We start from the raw sequence: 17,825 nt of genomic DNA, 5'->3' as shown, positions 1-17,825 counted from the left end.
AGGACACAGGGAGGGGGAAGGGTAAGCTGGGACAAAGTGAGAGAGTGGCATGGACATATATACATTACCTAATGTAACATCAATAGTTACTGGGAACAGCCATATAGCACAGGGAGATCAGCTCGGTGCTTTGTGACCACCTAAACGGGTGGGATACGGAGGGTGGGAGGGAGATGCAAGAGAGAGGGGATATGGTGATATATGTATAGGTATAGCTGATTCATTTTGTTATACAGCAGAAACTAACACACCATTGTAAAGCAATTATACTCCAATGAAGGTGTAAAAGGAAAAAAAAAGAAAAAGAAAGCCCAGAGATAAATCTACACACCTATGGTCAACTAATCTATGACAAAGGAGGCAAGACTATACAATGGAGAAAAGACAGTCTCTTCAATCAGTGGTGTTGGGAAAAATGGACACTTACATGTAAAAGAATGAAATTAGAACACCCCCTAACACCATACAGAAAAATAAATTCAAAATGGATTAGGGACCTTAATGTAAGACCGGACAGTATAAAACTCTTAGAGGAAAACAAAGGAAGAATACTCTGACATAAATCACAGCAAGATCATTTTTGATCCACCTCCTAGAGTAAGGCAATAAAAAAGAAAACTAAACAAAGGGGACCTAATGAAACATAAAAGCTTTTGCAAAGCAAACTACAAACAAGACGAAAAGACAACCCTCATAATGGGAGAAAATATTTGCAAACGAATCAATGGACAAAGGATTACTCTCCAATATATATAAACAGCTCATGCAGCTCAATATTAAAAAAACAAACAACCCAATACAAAAATGGGCAGAAGATCTAAATAGACATTTCTTCCAAGAAGACATAGAGATGGCCAAGGAGCACATGAAAAGCTGCTCTACATCACTAATTATTAGAGAAATGCAAATCAAAACTACAATGAGGTATCGCCTCACACCTGTTAGAATGGGCATCATCAGAAAGTCTACAAACAACAAATGCTGGAGAGGGTGTGGAGAAAAGGAACCCTCTTCCACTATTGGTGGGAATGTAAATTGATACACTCACTATGGAGAACAGTATGGAGGTTCCTTAAAAAACTAAAAATAGAATTACTATATGATCCAGCAATCTCACTACTGGGCATATACCCAGAGAAAACCATAAATCAAAAAGACACATTCACCACAATGTTCACTGCAGCACTATTTACAATAGCCAGGTCATGGAAGCAACCTAAATGCCCACAGACAGACGAATGGATAAAGATGTGGTACATACATACAACGGACTATTAGCCATAAGAAGGAATGAAATTGGGTCATTTGTAGAGAAGTCGATGGATCTAGAGACTGTCATACAGAGTGAAGTAAGTCAGAAAGAGGAAAACAAATATTGTATATTAATGCATATATGTGGAACTTAGAAAAATGGTACAGATAAACCAGTTTTCAGGGCAGAAATAGAGACACAGATGTAGAGAACAAACGTATGGACACCAAGGGGGTAACGCCATGGCGGGGGGTGGGGGGGGATAAATTGGGAGACTGGGATTGACATGTATACACTTATATGTATAAAATAGATAACCAATAAGAACCTGCTGTATAAAAAAATAAACTAAAATTTTTAAATTTTTAAAAATATATAAAATTTTAAAAATAAAACAAAATAAAGTTCTTCCCTTCCCATAGATGTATTTATATGAATGAATTATTTCCATGCTTATATCTATAAACACAAAAAAGAGCAATAAAACCTACCTTGAACCAAAAAAGAAAAAAAAAAACAGAACCCACCAGTTATACAGATGAAAACCCTATCAGGGCACTTGCTCCAGCAGTAAACAATTCTGAAGTTGGTCAGAGGCGGGGAATCGTCTCCCATGCAGCCAGCAGCCCCCCACCCCGCAAGGAGCGTCCTCATTGCAAGCCTGGGGGACCGCGCGGAGGCGTCTGCGAGTAAACGTGAGCTGAGCCCCAGGCCAGCTGCTGCTGAACTGTTCCCACCCTTCCCAGGTAAAACACCTGAATGTGTGCAAGGACTTGAAAGCCTACAGGAAGCCCCGTGCACAGGAAGGGCCGTGGAGCCACCCCAGCCACAGCACGCAGGCCGACTTGGTGTCTGCAGGCCAGCCAGGATGGTCCTGGCCCCGGGCGCTCTTCTGGAAGCTTTCCATTTCCCTGCCTGAGGTACCCCTCCTGTCCCGGCCCCCACTGCTTTTTTCCTTCCTCACCTCTGCCCGGGGAGAAATTCCAGCGGCAGGTATGGGTGACACATCCTCTTCTTTAGCAGGTGGCAGCCCGGCAACTCCTGCAAAAAGTCCAGCAGAGCCCCACTCACACCGGGCCACCCACAAAGCCGTGGCCACTCACTCCCTCCCACCAGCCCAGCCCCGACACTGCTGACGGGGCAGAGAATATGGCGTCAGGCACAGCTGCAGGGGCTCTTGCTGCCTGGGGCTGTTTATATTGACCTCAAACCAGGCACACCTGGGAAGGGCTGGCCGGCCGGGTCATGCTGCCCAGGTCAGCCAATCCTCGCCCATCACGGGCTCATAGCTGCAGAAAATGGGCCTTGCTGCACCGGCCAGGTCCAAGGAACAGGTGTGGGCTCCTGAGTCAGGATAGACAAGGGGCTGCAGCTCTGGCTTGTTTTCTAATTTTTTTTTTTTTTTTTTTTGCGGTACGTGGGCCTCTCACTGCTGTGGCCTCTCCCGTTGTGGAGCACAGGCTCCGGACGTGCAGGCTCAGCAGCCATGGCTCACGGGCCCAGCCGCTCCGCGGCATGTGGGATCCTCCCGGACCGGGGCACGAACCCGTGTACCCTGCATCGGCAGGCGGACTCTCAACCACTGCGCCACCAGGGAAGTTCTGTTTTCTAATCATTTTATCTGGTCCATGAGTGGGAGACAACTTTAAGAAGACCCTCTCGTAATGAGAGGAACCCAGGAGTCAGGGAGAGGAGGGGTGGTGGGTGGAGACAGAGGCCTGGTGCCCCGGCGGCACTGGAAGCCTCTGGAAGACGCGGTGGAGGGAGGCCACACAGAGTGAAGCCCAGGGTCACAGACCTGTCCAGGAGCTGCTGTTTGTTAGTTCAGGTCCTGCTCTGAGGTGCTCAGGGTCAGCTCTGACCAACAGGTGAGTTGGGGGTGCTCTGCAATGAGGGCTATGTGCACGGTTCCTGCGTGCACAGCCCTGCCGGGTGCCTGCCCAGGCGAGCTCTGTATCCTGGGAGGGGCCTGACCACGAGAGCCCCATGGGCTGCTGGGTACCTGCTCAGGTGAGCTCCATATCCTGGGAGGGGGCTGTCCACGAGAGCCCCGTGGGCTGCTGGGTGCCTGCCCAGGTGAGCGCCATATCCTGGGAGGGGGCTGTCCACGAGAGCCCCGTGCACTGGGAGGGGGGTATGAACAAGCCCCCTCTCTCTGCAGCTGGCACAGAGTTGCTTAGGGTGTAGATTAAAATCAGCCGAGGGCAGAGGTCAGGAGCAGCATCGGGGGTCCCTTGGGTGTGGCCACCCAGGGAAGCCCTCCTGAATCCTGAGGTGCAGGGTTTTTTGGGGTCGGTCATGTCGACATGAGGACCACCATGTGCCCGACCTCGGCCTCCAGCCCCCGGGAAAGGAAGCCCCACTGTGTATCATGCCGTCAGCACAGACCAGCCTGGAGCGAGGCCCATGGAGCACGGACACTCCCGTCAGACTCAAGGTGACCTCTGGAGCCAGGACAGAGGTCCGGCCTCTCTGTGGGCAGGTGAACCCGCACCACACAGGCTGGTGCAATGCCCGTTCCGTGGGGTCAGCATGGGTGCACGCGGGTCAGCCAGTGTCCCTGTGCCTCAGCCTGTGACCGCTGACCACACCGTCCTGCTCTGCTCACAAGAGCGAGGCCAATGGAGGGACAACGGGGGTGGGAACAAAGCCGGGTGACAGTCAGGTGAGAAAGGGTCCAGGGAGCGAGAACCCGGCTGCTCTTGCCTAGTGCGCCGAGAGCTGACGTCCGCCCTGTAGTCAGTCAGTCGTCTCCCCGTATCCTGAGATAGGGCTGCCTTTCCTGCACCCTGGGACAGGGTCATGCCTGTGTATACAGCAGGATACACAGCGGTACCTGCTGCAAGCCCGATGCCTGCCCTCGCCATGTAGTTGGGGCTTGGTGACAGGGGACATCCCGACAGCACATGGGGCCGACCCCGGGGAGGATGTTGGGGCGAAGCGTTTGGGAGCGTCTGGAGGGAACACTCACCTGTCAGCACAGGGGGACTGAGGACACCGACCAAGGGGGGCAGGCGGGGAGCCCAGGGAGGGTCCTGGGTCATCCCCGAGGCTGGAGAAGGGGTGGTAGCTGCGGGAGATGGCGGCTGGGACGAAGAGCTTACCACCCGACAGGAGATAGGGCAGCAGGGGGAGGTGAACACTGTGCCCGACAGAAGGACGGAGAGACCAGCAGGCCCAGCCGTGGGCGTGGGTATCCGGGCTGCTCTTTGTTGGCCCGAACCCGAAGGGCCCCCAGCGGCCCGGAGCCCGGCTCCGCCCCCAGCGCCCGGGGCCCGGCTCCGCGCCCGGAGCCCGGCTCCGCCCCCAGCGCCCGGGGCCCGGCTCCGCCCCCAGTGCCCGGGGCCCGGCTCCGCCCCCAGCGCCCGGGGCCCGGCTCCGCGCCCCGAGCCCGGCTCCGCCCCCAGCGCCCGGGGCCCGGCTCCGCGCCCAGCACCGCTGGAAATCACCCCGTGTCCAGCCAGACCCCAGCCAGGAAGAGAAGACCCGTGTACAGCCTTAACGTGATTAATATGCCCAGAAGTGTCCTTTAAAGTCAATCTCTCCTCTGGCTCTGATTCTACACTGAACGGTGCAGATAGCCAAGCAGGAGCAGACCAGCACCCCTGGCCAGGTACACCCACGGTGGCCACCCCCAGGAGAGCCTAGAGCTGCGGGTACCCACGATGGCCCAAGAGGCCCAGCCAGCAGGGAGTGCTTGCTTTGTGCATGGGATCAGAGGTCGGCTCTGGGCATACCTCAGTCAGGTGTACACCGGGGTGTATGGACAGCAGATGGGAGATGTGAGGGCACCTGGGCTCCCCAGCAAAACCTTCAGGCCAAATTTAGCCCCCAACCAATCTCCCGGGCTAGCCCGCCCACCCCCTGCCCCCCACCTCCTGCAGAAGGAAGGCAGGCTCAGGGAAGGCTTCCTCCAACAGGGCCCCTTGGCTGGAGACAGGGACCACTCACCTGAGGACCCGTGCGTCCTGCAGTAAGGCCAACGCTACCCCAAAACCCACATCCTTACCCCTCCTTCTGTGGGGCATCGTGTGCCTCCCAGTCTTCCCACATGGCATCCGGGGCCTTGTCTCCAAATGCCACCACTGCCTGGAATGAGCCCGTGTCCACGGGAAGAAGAGTCAAAGGGGCATGGCAGGAGTCAAACGGAAACTGGTGGAGAGAGGGAGCAGCAGAGGAGAGAGACAAGAAGAGAGGGAGAGTTAACAGCAGGCCTGCAGCCGGGCCTGCAGCCGTGAGGACGCCCGCGCCGGGGCCGGGGAGCCTGGCGAACGTGCTGCCTCACCAGCTCACCCACAACGGGATGTAGTCTCTCCTCCCGGCCCCCCTCCCCCCCGGCCAGTCAGCAGGGGCACAGCGTCATTTCAGAGGACAGAACAGGATGACAAGACGCATCCAGTGTCCCGGGAGAACAGAGATGGGAGGTGTGTGGCCGGACACTCCTCCCACCCAGGCCCACTCTCTGGATCCCTGAGTCTCTTTGGGTGCTCATCCGGGGTCAGCCTTTGCCGCCTGCAGGTCCTGAAGCCCAGCTGAAGGGTGAGCGGGCCATAAAACAAGCAGAACCCCTCTCTGAACCCCTCTCAGCTCCGTGAGCCCCAGCTCTGAATACAGGAAGAGCTCAGCGCAGTGAGCAAGGTGGCAGGAATACCGTGCCAGGGGTGCTACCCGGTGATTCCGGCTTCCTCATGGGCTTCCACTAGGAAACCGAGGATGCACTGCTCCAAAAGGGCCCAGGATGCAATAAAGTCACTTGAGAATTCATCAAGGCTTCTAAAACCATGTATTTGAGAAGTTCACTTGAGACACTAAATTATCTGCTGACAGAAAAACATTTGAGGGATTAATATAATGAAATGGAAACATGCAGACCAGTGTCACTTCCATGTGAAAGATGGGGAGGGAGGACCCCCTCTCCCCAACAAAGTCCGGAGGCCTCAGAACTCCCAGCACCCCCTCCCCCTCAACACACACTATTTGGGGCCTCTCTTCTCCTTGAAGAGCTCCCGATAGCAGCTGATCACGTTGTTCACGCCCCGGCAGACGCGGAGGCTGCGCTCCAGGTTGGGATCGTTGTCCCTGACGATCTGCAGGCCAGCATCGAAATGTGCTAGGGCCTTGGCCAGGTACCTGGCCGTGAGCTGGCGGGAAGCCGTCGAGCTGTCCTCACCCTCCTCCCCGGCTGCCAGCTCCTGCTCCAGCCCCACCAGCTCCTCGTTGGACAGGTCTGCGCCCTGGCTCTGCAGCAGCTCAGCCACATCCGCCTCTGCCACCTCCCCGAAACCCAAGCCGTGCGCCAGCGCCACGACGTCCCGCCTGATCTGCGGGAGGGCCTCCCCGGGTCGGGGGCTGGCGTCGTGCTGGAGGCACTCGGGCCACAGCTTCCTCCAACCCCGGTTCAACGTCGCGGGCGGAACCTCCTCCCAGGACTCGAAGATGTTGTGCACAGCGTCCAGGATGCTATAGTCCCGCCAGAAGTCCGAGGCCGCTGACCGCTCGCCAGCGCCTCCCGCCCTCGCCGCCAAGAGGCGGAAGACCCTCCGCAGGTAGCAGGCCTTGAACGTGGCGACCACGTCCTGGGTCATGGGCTGGATGAGGGCCGTGGTGTCCTTGGGCAGGTACTCCACGCGCACGTGGTCGGAGAGGTCGTCCAGGTTCCCTGGGCGGCCAGGAGTGCTGTCCAGGACGAGCAGAGCTTTATACGGGAGCCCGTGCCGGGCGCAGTACCTCTCCACAGCGGGGCAGAAGAAGTGCACGAACCACTCCTGGAAGAGGCTCACAGTGACCCAGGCCTTCCTGTGCGAGCGCCACAGCACGGGCAGGTTGGGCTTGGAGAAGCCCCGGAGGGCGCGCGGGTTCTCTGAGGGGTACACCAGCAGCGGCTTCAGCTTGAAGTCGCCGGCGGCGTTGCTGCCGAGCAGCAGGGTCAGGAGATCTTGGGCGGCTGTGAACCCGGGGCCTGGCTTCTCCGCCATGGAAGGGCCCGTCCTGCCCGGCAGCCGCCTCCAGAAGAGCCGGGTCTCGTCCACGTTGAACACCTGCCGGGCCGTGTAGCCGCCCTCCTGGATCACCCTCCGCAGCAGCGCCGGATACCTGCGCGCAGCCTCTGCGTCTGCGCGCGCCGCCGCGCCTCCGGCCCCGAGGCTGCGCAGCCCGTGCCGCGCCTTGAAGCGCGCGAACCAGCCGCGGCTGGCGCCGAAAGTCTCCGCCTCGGAGCCCTCACCCTGCGCCCGCTTGAGCTCCTCAAACAGGCTGCGGGCCTTCTCCTGGACGAGCACCACGCTGACCGGCACGTCACGCCGGTTCTGGTCCTCGATCCACACGCTCAGCAGCCGCTCCATGTTCTCCATCACCAGGCTGCGGCTGCGCGTCAGCTTACAGGCCGCGTGCGGGGTGGCCGCCTGGGAACTCGCTCGGATCTTGTCCTTGTTGTCACGAATGGTGGCCACAGTGGAGGTGGAGAGACCCAGTGCCCTCCCGATTCGGCTGAGCTTCTCTCCGGCTTCGAAGCGCCGCAGTACCTCCAGCTTCACCTGCAGGTTGATGGCCTTTCGGTCCCGCTTGGCACTTGGGCGCTGGCCCGCCCTCGGCGGCCTCTTCAGGGGGGGCTTCGGGCCCGCATCACTCTCTCCGGACACCACAACAGAATATTTATGTTCCCGCCCTGAGCCCGCTGATTTCAGGGCCGCTGCCGCCCCAGCCCTGACCCGCTGTAAAATGGGGAGACAACGTTTACCGGTGGGAAGTGCTGACGGGCCTGGGTAAAACCCTTAGAGGTCCCTGACTAGTCTCTCTCTTTAGGTGGGAGATTCGGGGCCACATCCGGCCACTCGATGAGTCTGGCCCCGTGGACTAAATAAACTCCACCCCCAGGATTGCAGCAAGCCTCTGAAAACCCTCTGCCACTTTCCTTCCACTCTTCCACTTTTTTCTGAAAACCCTCTACCACTTTTCCCCGCTGACACCACCATCCCCGGTCACCTACTCGCCGGCCTCCTGAAGCATCCAGGGTGGCGTAATACACCACAAACTGATGTCAGACCAAATACAGAACCCAGAAATTACCAGCACGTCATAGCCGGGCCCAGGGACGGGCATCCACAGTGCATAAACCTCAGCTCAGAGCTTGGTGGCAACCCGGGAAAGCAGAGGAACGAGCTGTCCATGGAGCCAACACGCTTCATGGCCCCGCGCTCGCAAGACCTTGAGCAATGTCATTAATTAAGGGTGTCAGGACTCAAGGTTTTTGTTTTGTTTGTGTGTTGTTTTGATTTTTTGGTTGGTCTGGCCAAGCCGCGCGGCATGGGGGATCTTAGTTCTCCAGCCAGGGATCGGACCCGTGCCCCCTGCCGTGGAAGAGCGGAGTCCTAACCACTGGACCACCAGGGGAGTCCCTGTTTTTGGTTTTTTTAATGAAGGAAATACTTGTGCAGGGTTCAATTACCCAGACGGGCTCCTGGAGAACCCGGCGAGGGGCAGGCCTGCCTCCAGCCCTGGGGCCCCGAGGTGGCCAAGGAGACCCACTTCCCAGTGTCCTTCCACAGCGGGGTGGGCCAAGCACCTTGTTTCTTCCAGGAGCAGCATCTCTCAGAGCCCAGCTCTACACTCCCGACTGGTGATGGGAGTTTGACAGTAAAGCAGCCCTGGGTGTTCTCTGAGAGTTGCCGGCAGGACACCGGCTGAGCCGGACTTGGGCAGATCTAGGCAGGGCCACCGCAGGCGTTCCCAGGCCTCGCAGTGTCTCAGGAAGACCAGGAATGGCAGTCAAGGGTGGGAAAGGTCAGGGTGTGGTCCACTCTCCCCCCTCACCTGGCAGGAGACCCCAGCCATGCTCCTTGGCTGGTCTGCCCTCCTTCCCACGTGTGAGCAAGTCCCTCTGTCCTCCTGGGGAAGCCCCCTGGGTTACCCACCAGGATCAAAGACATGCAGGCACCCCGTGACACAGAGATAAGCTTTGGTCCCTGTGTCTTGAGGCCACCCAGAGGACAGGCAGGCCCAGGGGCAGAAGAGCCAGAGGGGCAGCAGCCAAGATGAGGGTGTGTGTTCTGGGATGAGAAACCAACAGCGGCCCACATTCCCTAGCGGGGCTGGGCACATGACTCCAAGATAGCCACTAAAAAGAAAGGCTGGAGCTGCCTGTGCCACTGGAAGGGACCTCAACACAAGACAAAGTGAAATCAGTGAGGTGCAGAGCGTTCATGGGCTTCCTTTGGAAATGTCTGTGTGCCCCGTTCATACACACGCCCATGTGTGTGAATTGCACGTGTGTACAGGAAAGAGGAAGGGTGTACGATGGGTGGCAGTGGCCATTTCCAGAGAGGAAGACTGGCTGTGGGGTTTCAACGTTATGTGCTTCTCTTAAGGTTTGAATTACTTTATAATGCATATACATGTTTTATATACATTTAAAATTTTTCTTTAAAATGGGAGGATAAATAATGACTGCTGTATTTCTATCTCTGTGCAAGAGAGACTACAACTACAGTAAGTCCCCTACGTATGAACGAGTTCCGTTCTAAGAGCACGTTTGTAAGTCCAATGTGTTCGTAAGTCCAACGACGTTAGCCTAGGTACCCAACTTACACAATCGGCTATACAGTACTGTACTGGAATAGGTTTATAATACTTTTCACACGAATAATACATAAATAACAAACAAACACAAAAAATAAAGAAAACATTTTTAATCTTACAGTACAGTACCTTGAAAAGTACCGTAGTACAGTACAACAGCTGGCATCCAGGGGCTGGCATCAAGGGAACAGGCAAGAAGAGTTACTGACTGGAGGAGGAAGAGGAGGTGGGAGATGGTAGGGCTGAAGGATCGTCAGCAGTAGGAGACGGAGGGCAAGCTGCAATTTCACTCACGCCCGACGTGGATGGCACAGGCTCTGGTTCCTTGCTGGATTTAATTCTATCCACCCTCTTGTAAAAACGATCCAGTGATGTCTGCGTAGTAGCTCTTTTTTTCTCGTCATAGATGACACGGTAGCACTGGATTGCATTCTGAACGGCTGCTGCAACCTTCGTGTACCGTTCTACATTCGGGTCCTGTGCCTCAAACACCAACAGCGCCTCCTCAAATAAAGAAAACCCCCTTGCCATTTCCTGCGTCGTGAATCTCTTCGGTTCTTCAGTTACTTCTTCTTCCTCCTGTCCCTCTTCATCCTTTCTCTGGGCCTCCAATTCCATCAGGTCTTCATTAGTGAGCTCCTCATGTTGCACAGCAAGGAGTTCAATGAAGTCGTCCTCTTGCAGATCTAGCTCCAGCTTCTCGCTGAGGGTCACTAAGTTGCTGAAGACCTCTTTGGACTCCTCATCCACCTTCTCAAATCCACGAAAATCGTGAACAAACTTCGGGCAAAGGTTCTTCCAAACCCCATTCATGGTGACGGCCGTAACCTCACTCCAGGCAAAGTCAATGTTTTTTATGGCCTTGTAGATGTTATAGTCCTTCCAAAATTGTCGCAAGGTTGTTCCTGATTCGTCACTCGCCTTTACTGCCTGACGAAAAGTGTGACGTAAGTAATATTTCTTGAAAGTCGCTATAACTCCCTGGTCCATAGGTTGGATGAGCGCCGTAGTATTCAGTGGCAGATGCACTACTTTGACGCTGGGATGAAAGTCGTCCATGAATGGGGGGTGGCCCGGAGCATTGTCAAGCAGCAAAAGAATGTTGAATGGGACGTCCTTCTCCAAGCAATATTTCTCTACCTCCGGGATAAAGTGGTGGAAAAACCAGTCCTGGAAAATGGCCTGTGTAACCCAGGCTTTGGGGTTACTCTTCCACACAACAGGAAGAGAGCCCTTGGCTATGTTTTTAAGGGCTCTTGGGTTCTCTGAGTGATAAACTAACAGAGGCTTCAGCTTCATATCACCGGAAGCATTGCCACCAAACAACAGCGTGAGCCTATCCTTTGATGCTTTATAGCCCGGCATCAACTTTTCCTCCTTACTGATGTAACTTCGGTCCGGCATCCTCTTCCAGTACAGTCCTGTCTCGTCCACATTAAACACTTGCTCGGGTAAATACGCGCCTTCATCGATAATTTCTCGAAGCGTTTCAGGAAATTCCCGGGCAGCTATTGTATCTGTACTCGCTGCCTTGTCACTCACTTTTACATTGTGAAGTTTGGCTCTAGCCTTGAACCGGTGAACCCAGCTACGGCTGGCATTAAAAGATTTGCCCTCTGATTCTTCGCCGTGTTTCTTCTTCAAGTCTTCATAAAGGCTCTTGGCTTTCTCTTGAATCAGCATTAAGCTGAGTGGGACTCGACGCTGACGCTGATCCTGCATCCACACACTGAGAAGTTTCTCCATCTCCTCCATCACTTTTCCACGCTTCTTTGTTATTATTGTGGACGTCATCGGCATAGCAGACTTCACATGTTCCATGATCTTGTCCTTGTTCTTTACGATTGAGCCGATGGTTGAACGATTCAGGTTATAAGAATGAGCGACGTCTACCATCTTTTCGCCTCGCTCCACTCTCTCAATTATTTTCACTTTTGTTTCCATCGTTATCGCGTGGCGCTTCTTAGCAGTACCCGCTACATCACCGCTGCTTTTACGCTTGCTTCCGGACATCCTGGGCTTGAAATAAAGATACTGTACTACTGTACTCTATACAGTACTGTAAAGCACACAAAAGCACAACCACTTGTAGAGGATGCACGCACATGACAATGTACGCCAGACACGTGAACTAACTTACGTGATTGGACATGCGAACGCATGTTCGCATCTTTGAAAGTTCGTAACTTGGAGGTTTGTGTGTAGGGGACTTACTGTACTCTGTATTCAAATGGTGTGAGCCTGGGGAGGCCCCATCCTCAGACCCAGGAGCTGGGAGAGGGTGATGGGCAGGTCCTGAGCCCAGCCTGAGGGCGAGGGGTGGTGGGGGTGGGGGCTGGGCACAGTTGCTGAATGTGACCCTCCACGGCCCGGGGTGAAGGGGGGGTGGGAGGCGGGCTGGGTCCCGCAGGATGTGGCATCTCTGACTTTGGAGGACTCACAGCTCACCTGAGCTCCATCCGTGAAGGGCTTGGCCGGCTCTGCCAGGTCTCCAAACCGTTGGTCCTCGGGAGGGGCCTGGGCCAGGGCTGAGGGGAAAGAGCAGTGTTAGTATCTGCAGGCCCACCCTGGGGACAAAGGGGTGAGGCACCCAAGCCCATTAATCAATCCGGAGGTCAACATGTCCCACTGGCCAGACACTCTGAGCCAGATGACACACCGCTTGCCCTCTGATTCACAGAGAACACCGTACCCTGGCTGACAGGCAGCCCCTTCCGACGCACACACACATACGTACCTCAAGAACACACCCAAGGCCCCTGAAACCCAAGTCACTGAAACACCAAGGAGACAGTCATTAGAAGCTTCCTTCAGCTGCAGCTGGGTGGTCAGTAAAGGGCTGACTCAGCAGGCCTGAGCTGTCCAAACCCTCCACACTCCAAACGAAAGTCTGGCCCTTGACCTGCTCCTGGGAGGAGACCTCTAAGCCCTTGGAAGATTCTGCCTGATAAGAACATCTTTGTTTACCTAAGTTCTTGGGTCACACAGATAGTTCATGCTAACAATGTGACATGGTAGTAACCCTGGGCCACACTGTACAGGTCTGACCTCTGGCGGGAGTTCAGGCTGAGTAACTAAGGTCAGTCATGTTCCATAACTCGGTGACTGACCCCCAGTAAAAATCCTGGACGTCACTGCAGGCGAGCCCCCCAGTGGCAGCATCCTGTGCGTGTCGTCGCACATCACTGCTGTGGGAATTAAGCACGACCCACACGACTCCCACAGGAAAGGACACCCGGAATCTCGTGCCTGGTATCTCCCAGACTAGGCACCTTTTTCCACCGCTGACTTTAATCTGTATCCTTCACTGTAATAAACTACAACCACGAATATAATAGCCTTGTTGAATTCTGTGACTCCTAGCAAATCACTTGAGGCTAAGGGGGGTCTTTGGGACCCCCGAACACACAGCAACAGTGACAGCCAAGGAAGAGCTTGGGACATCATTCTGGTCTCCCTGATAGCATCAGAGCAGTCATCTCCAAAACCACCCAGAGAAAGCCAGGGCCGGGCCCTACCCTCTCCCATGTGGGGACATCGAAGGGGCCAGCAACAGGCTGAGAGCAGGTAAGGGTACGGAGCAAAGGCAGGAGTTTTCGTGTAAACGTGAGACCATGCGGCTTCAGGACTGAGTGGACATAACCATGCATGCCCCAGAGGATCCTCGAGAGCACCAGGCCTAAGTCCGTTCAGTGCCAGCGGCTGCTTTGCCAACGTCCACACTCTTACGATGCAAAATCTCTTTTAACAGTGTGCATCACCCAAGCATCCGTTCCGTGGGAAGCTGGGAACTGGTACAGTTCCCTAAGAACAGTCCCCTAAGACGACAAACGCTGCCCATGGCTCAGAGAACAGCCCAGCACGACAGCCAGACACGCTGGGAGGACTGTGGACCCATGCGTACAAGGTGTCTCACCTGCACCTCACGTTCATGCCTGGGTGAAAACCAGTCGTGCATTATCAAGGGTTTCTTTAGCAGCAGCTAGATCCAGTTTGCAGTTTTTCCAACATGTGCAGAACCAGCTGCATGCTGTCCCCCTGGGAGACCCCAGCACCATCCAGCAGCAGCCCCACCTCCCAGCCCCTCCTTTGAGTCTCTAACTGTCATAATTCCGACCTCTTCCCGGAGCGGACACAGTTCCCTGCAGTTCCTACCGCCATGACACCTTAGAGTTCTTTCTGTACTTTTTCACTCCTTCAATGCCTAGGTTACACTCTCTACATTAAATCCCCTCTCTTAAAACAAGTGGTGTGTTAGCAGTTCCTCAAAAGGCCAGAGTTACCGTGTGATCCAGCAATTCCACTCCTAGGTATATAACCAAGAGAATAAAGTATACGTAAGTTCACGTCAGCATTAATCGTAACAGCCAAAAGGTACAAACAACCCAAACAACCGTAACAGATAAATGAATACACAGAACGTGGTATAACCACACAACGGAATATGACTAGGCATAAAGATGCGTGACGTACTACACTGTGGATGAACGCTGGAAACATGACGCTCGACGGAAGCAGCCCATCGTAAAAAGCCATGTATGACTCCAGGAAATGTATGATACCATTTAATAAAACGTCCAGAATAAGAAAGTGTACAGAGACACAAAGCAGGTTGCTGGCTGCCAAGGCACTAGGAAAGGGAAGAATGGCGAGTAGCTGCTGGCGGGTACGGAGTTTATTTGAAGGTGATGACATTAGACATGGGTGATGGTTGTACAAACCTGTGACTATACTAAAACCCACTAAGTGTACAATTTTTTGATTATGTGGGTTAGAGCCTAATAAAGCTGGGTTTTTGTTTGCTTGTTTAAGTGCTATGGTTTCCACCCCTCGATACAAGGGGCCAAGCAGGCAAAAGGAACTGCACAAATACACGAGTAAATAAGTAAACACACGCCAGGGTGGACCGAGGTGGTAACCAACCATCTCTCCTCCCTGCTGCACGGCTGTCACCTCCTCACAGGTGCGGAAGCACACGTCCAAGGTGAAGACATCACACAGCACGAACTGCAAAGCCACCCCTGGCCGGGCCGACCTCTGTGCCCACCTCCTCTTGCCTCCACCCCCTCTAGAGAAAGAAACACACCCTACTTGTGATTGGAGGTCTCACTGTCCCAACTCTCAAACCAGACTGGGCTCCAACAGGCCAAGGACCTTGCCTCTCTCCCTTCCCTGCTGGACCCACAGGGCCTACCACATGGCACGCACTCCGTGACTTTGTCAGGAAGGAGAAAAGGAAGAGAAAGAAAGCCAGTGCACCTGAGCAGGGGAAATGCTACACCAACCCCAGGCTCACACCTCTGGGAGGCTAAGAGTCTAGAAGAGTCTCCAAACATGTCACAGCTTCTGAGTCTTCTTCCCAGAGATGAGGACACAGGGCCCGGGCAGAGCGGGCAGGCACTCAGGACCCGGCGTCATGAGTTGTGTCCCCCTGCACTTTCCCTGCCCCCAAGCCCAGTCCCCCGTGGCTCACCAGTCTCCTGCAACATCTGAGCGAGGTCCTCCACGAGTGCCACAGCCTCCTCGCCACTCTCGGGGCACTGGGACTCCACCCAGACCCGGGTGTCAGGTGGCAGCACGCCCAGGAACTGCTCCAGCACCAGCAGCTCCAGCATCTGCTCCTTGGAGTGCACCTCGGGCCGCAGCCACTGGCGGCACAGCTCCCGGAGCCGGGCCAGCGCCTCGCGGGGCCCTGCTGCCTCCTCATAGCGGAAGCTCCGGAAGCACTGCCGGGGGTCCCTACCAAGCCCAGGCAACAGGGTTTGGGGCTGAGGCTTGAAGAACGGTTCAGGATCCCACAGGGCGGCCTCATCTTCCTCCATCTTGATGATCACGAGCTCTTCCTGACCGATGGGTGCTGGGTCGGCTGCCATGGCGAAACCTGGGGAAGCTGGCCTCTCTGCCTTCACTCAGGCCACACACACCGTCTTCCTGGGACACACACCCAACCAATCAGGGCCATGGGCCACCCACACCCCTCCACCGACTCATAGCCTGCAAGGTCACTTGCTGTGGTGGAAACTGTCCCCACACCTGGCCAGCTGACAACCTGGCAAGGGGACACCTCCAGCCTCGACCTCCCTATCTGTGCCCTCAAGAGGATGCCTCACACTGGGAATCTGGTTAGGACAGTGAGGGAGCGCTTCCTGCAGAGAAGCCTTCAGGAGTTCAGGCCAGACTGGGCCAGTAGGAGGGCTGCTCCTGGGGATGGGGCGTGGACGTGTCCAGTGTCTCAGGGGTGGAGAGAACCCCATCAGCAGCCAAGCAGAGGTGCTGGCGGGAACTAGCAGAGACTCAGTGCCCAGGGAGGGTCCGTGCAAGTGAAGGATGCAGTCTGTGGGGCACTAGAAAGAGTGATGTGGGGGACAGGCTGGAAGGCCAAGATGGTAGTAGGGACGGCTGCAGTGCAGCCGCACAGGGAGAGCAAGAGCTGGTTCCTACACTGGAAGGACTTCCTTCCCTCATGGCACAATCCTATGGGGCCTGAGAGGCTCGGCCCAACTCAACTAGGCAAGGTCAACAATGGACAGTGAGAGAGACGTCCACGCTACAGTGCTAAACAAGAAAGTAAGCTGTGGTCCTCCTCAACTGACATGATCCCACTAATGTTAAAATTTCAAAACAAAAAACAGGAGCTACTGCTACAAGTGTTCAGAAAAGGATCCTGAAAACCAGCAACGCCTCAGCTGGCAATTCTGGAGAAAGGAACTGGGGGAGGACATCTGCTTTTTCTTTTGTAATGTCTGCAGAGCACCTGAATTTTTCTGCCAACGGCCATTTGCTACCACTGTAACTTCAGAAAAGAACACAGATTGGGACTTCTTCCCTGATGGTCCAGGGGTTAAGAATCTGCCTTCCAATGCAAGGGGTGTGGGTTCAATGCCCCGTCCGGGAACTAAGAACCCACATGCCGCGGGACAATTAAGCCTGCGCGCCACAACTACTGAGCATGCGAGCCGCAACTAGAGAGAAGCCCGCGCGCAATGAGAAGCCCACGCGCCGCAATGAAGGTCTCGCGTGCCGCAACTGAGACCCGACACAGCCAAAAAAAATAAATAAATAAGTATTTAAGAAAAAAGAACACAGATCATTTTCAATGCCAATGCACGTCTTTAAAGCATTGGTCAGGGCTCCCCTGAACCAGGCCGCCCCATCCAACAGCCCCCAACCCCCGGCTCTCACCCCCAAGTACCCTGAGATGACAGCTAAAGTGGAGGACGGTCTACGTAGCGGAATCAGCAAATGCGAAGGCTGTGTGGCCTGGGCGAACTTGCACAGCCTTCGGCCAGGGAAGGATCTGGATTTAATCCCCCTGTGCGGGGAGCGTCCCCCCACCCCGCCCGCACTCTCACTTTATAGAGGGACGCACGCAGGTGCAGCAGGAGCAAAGAGGTGGTCTGAGCTGCAGAAATCCAGGAAGACTTTCCAGGGGAGGTGAGTTTAGGGGGAGCTGGGTGAAATGGTGGACAGAAGCCCAGGAATTCCGCCGAGAAAGGGACTAGCGCGGGTGCACGTGCACGACCCCCGAGGCGTGGCGAGAGCCCAGCTCGGCCCAGAATCACTTCCGGTGCAGGCCCAGCCCCGCCGGACTCCATGTCCCAGCAGCCCACGCGCCGCCCTTCCCCGTGGACTCGCCGGAGTCCTCGGAAAGCAGCTGGTGTTCCCCCGCCCCCCTTCTCCTGCCGCCCTCTGGCCAGCTGCACACCCTACCCCGGGCTTTTCCGAAGCCTCCACCGCGTCGCGCCCAGACTCACCGCCCCAGGAAGCCAGGCGGACGGCGTCAAACGACACCGTGCTGGAACAAAGACCAACCACCCTGGGGCCCCAGAACCACGAGCTTCCGTCTGTCCCAAGGACTACTTCCGGTGCCTTGTGCCCACCCCGCCCCTTCCCTCCCTTCCCTAGCAACCACCCACCTCCCCACGACAGGCCAGCGCACGGAGGTGAAGGGGAGGTAACAGTATACTTCTGCAACTCTTTGGCGACGTCCGGCGCCCGG

The 17,825-nt window shown here is 55.5% G+C and overlaps 1 protein-coding gene across 5 annotated transcripts; it reads right to left on the bottom strand.

The window, feature by feature from the left end:
- Positions 1-2,057: 2,057 nt before the first annotated feature.
- LOC307178572 (tigger transposable element-derived protein 1-like) lies at positions 2,058-17,680 on the bottom strand. Of its 5 annotated transcripts, XM_079906824.1 has the most exons (5): positions 17,581-17,680; positions 15,300-15,757; positions 12,275-12,354; positions 5,262-5,404; positions 2,058-2,293 (listed from the first exon to the last, which is right to left on the bottom strand). In XM_079906824.1, exons 2-5 carry the CDS (start codon positions 15,697-15,699, stop codon positions 2,269-2,271), a joined length of 648 nt encoding a protein of 215 aa, XP_079762950.1. In that variant the 5' UTR covers positions 15,700-15,757; positions 17,581-17,680; the 3' UTR covers positions 2,058-2,268. The 5 variants fall into 5 exon arrangements, with proteins under 5 accessions (XP_079762950.1, XP_079762946.1, XP_079762949.1 ...); XM_079906820.1 differs by lacking the exons at positions 2,058-2,293; positions 5,262-5,404 and adding an exon at positions 9,978-11,860; XM_079906823.1 differs by lacking the exons at positions 2,058-2,293; positions 5,262-5,404 and adding an exon at positions 9,978-11,845.
- Positions 17,681-17,825: the final 145 nt, after the last annotated feature.

This window comes from Stenella coeruleoalba (genome assembly GCF_951394435.1).
Source record: "Stenella coeruleoalba genome assembly, chromosome: 20".
NCBI classification, from domain to species: Eukaryota; Metazoa; Chordata; class Mammalia; order Artiodactyla; family Delphinidae; genus Stenella; species Stenella coeruleoalba.
This window is presented reverse-complemented; position numbering and strand designations above follow the sequence as displayed.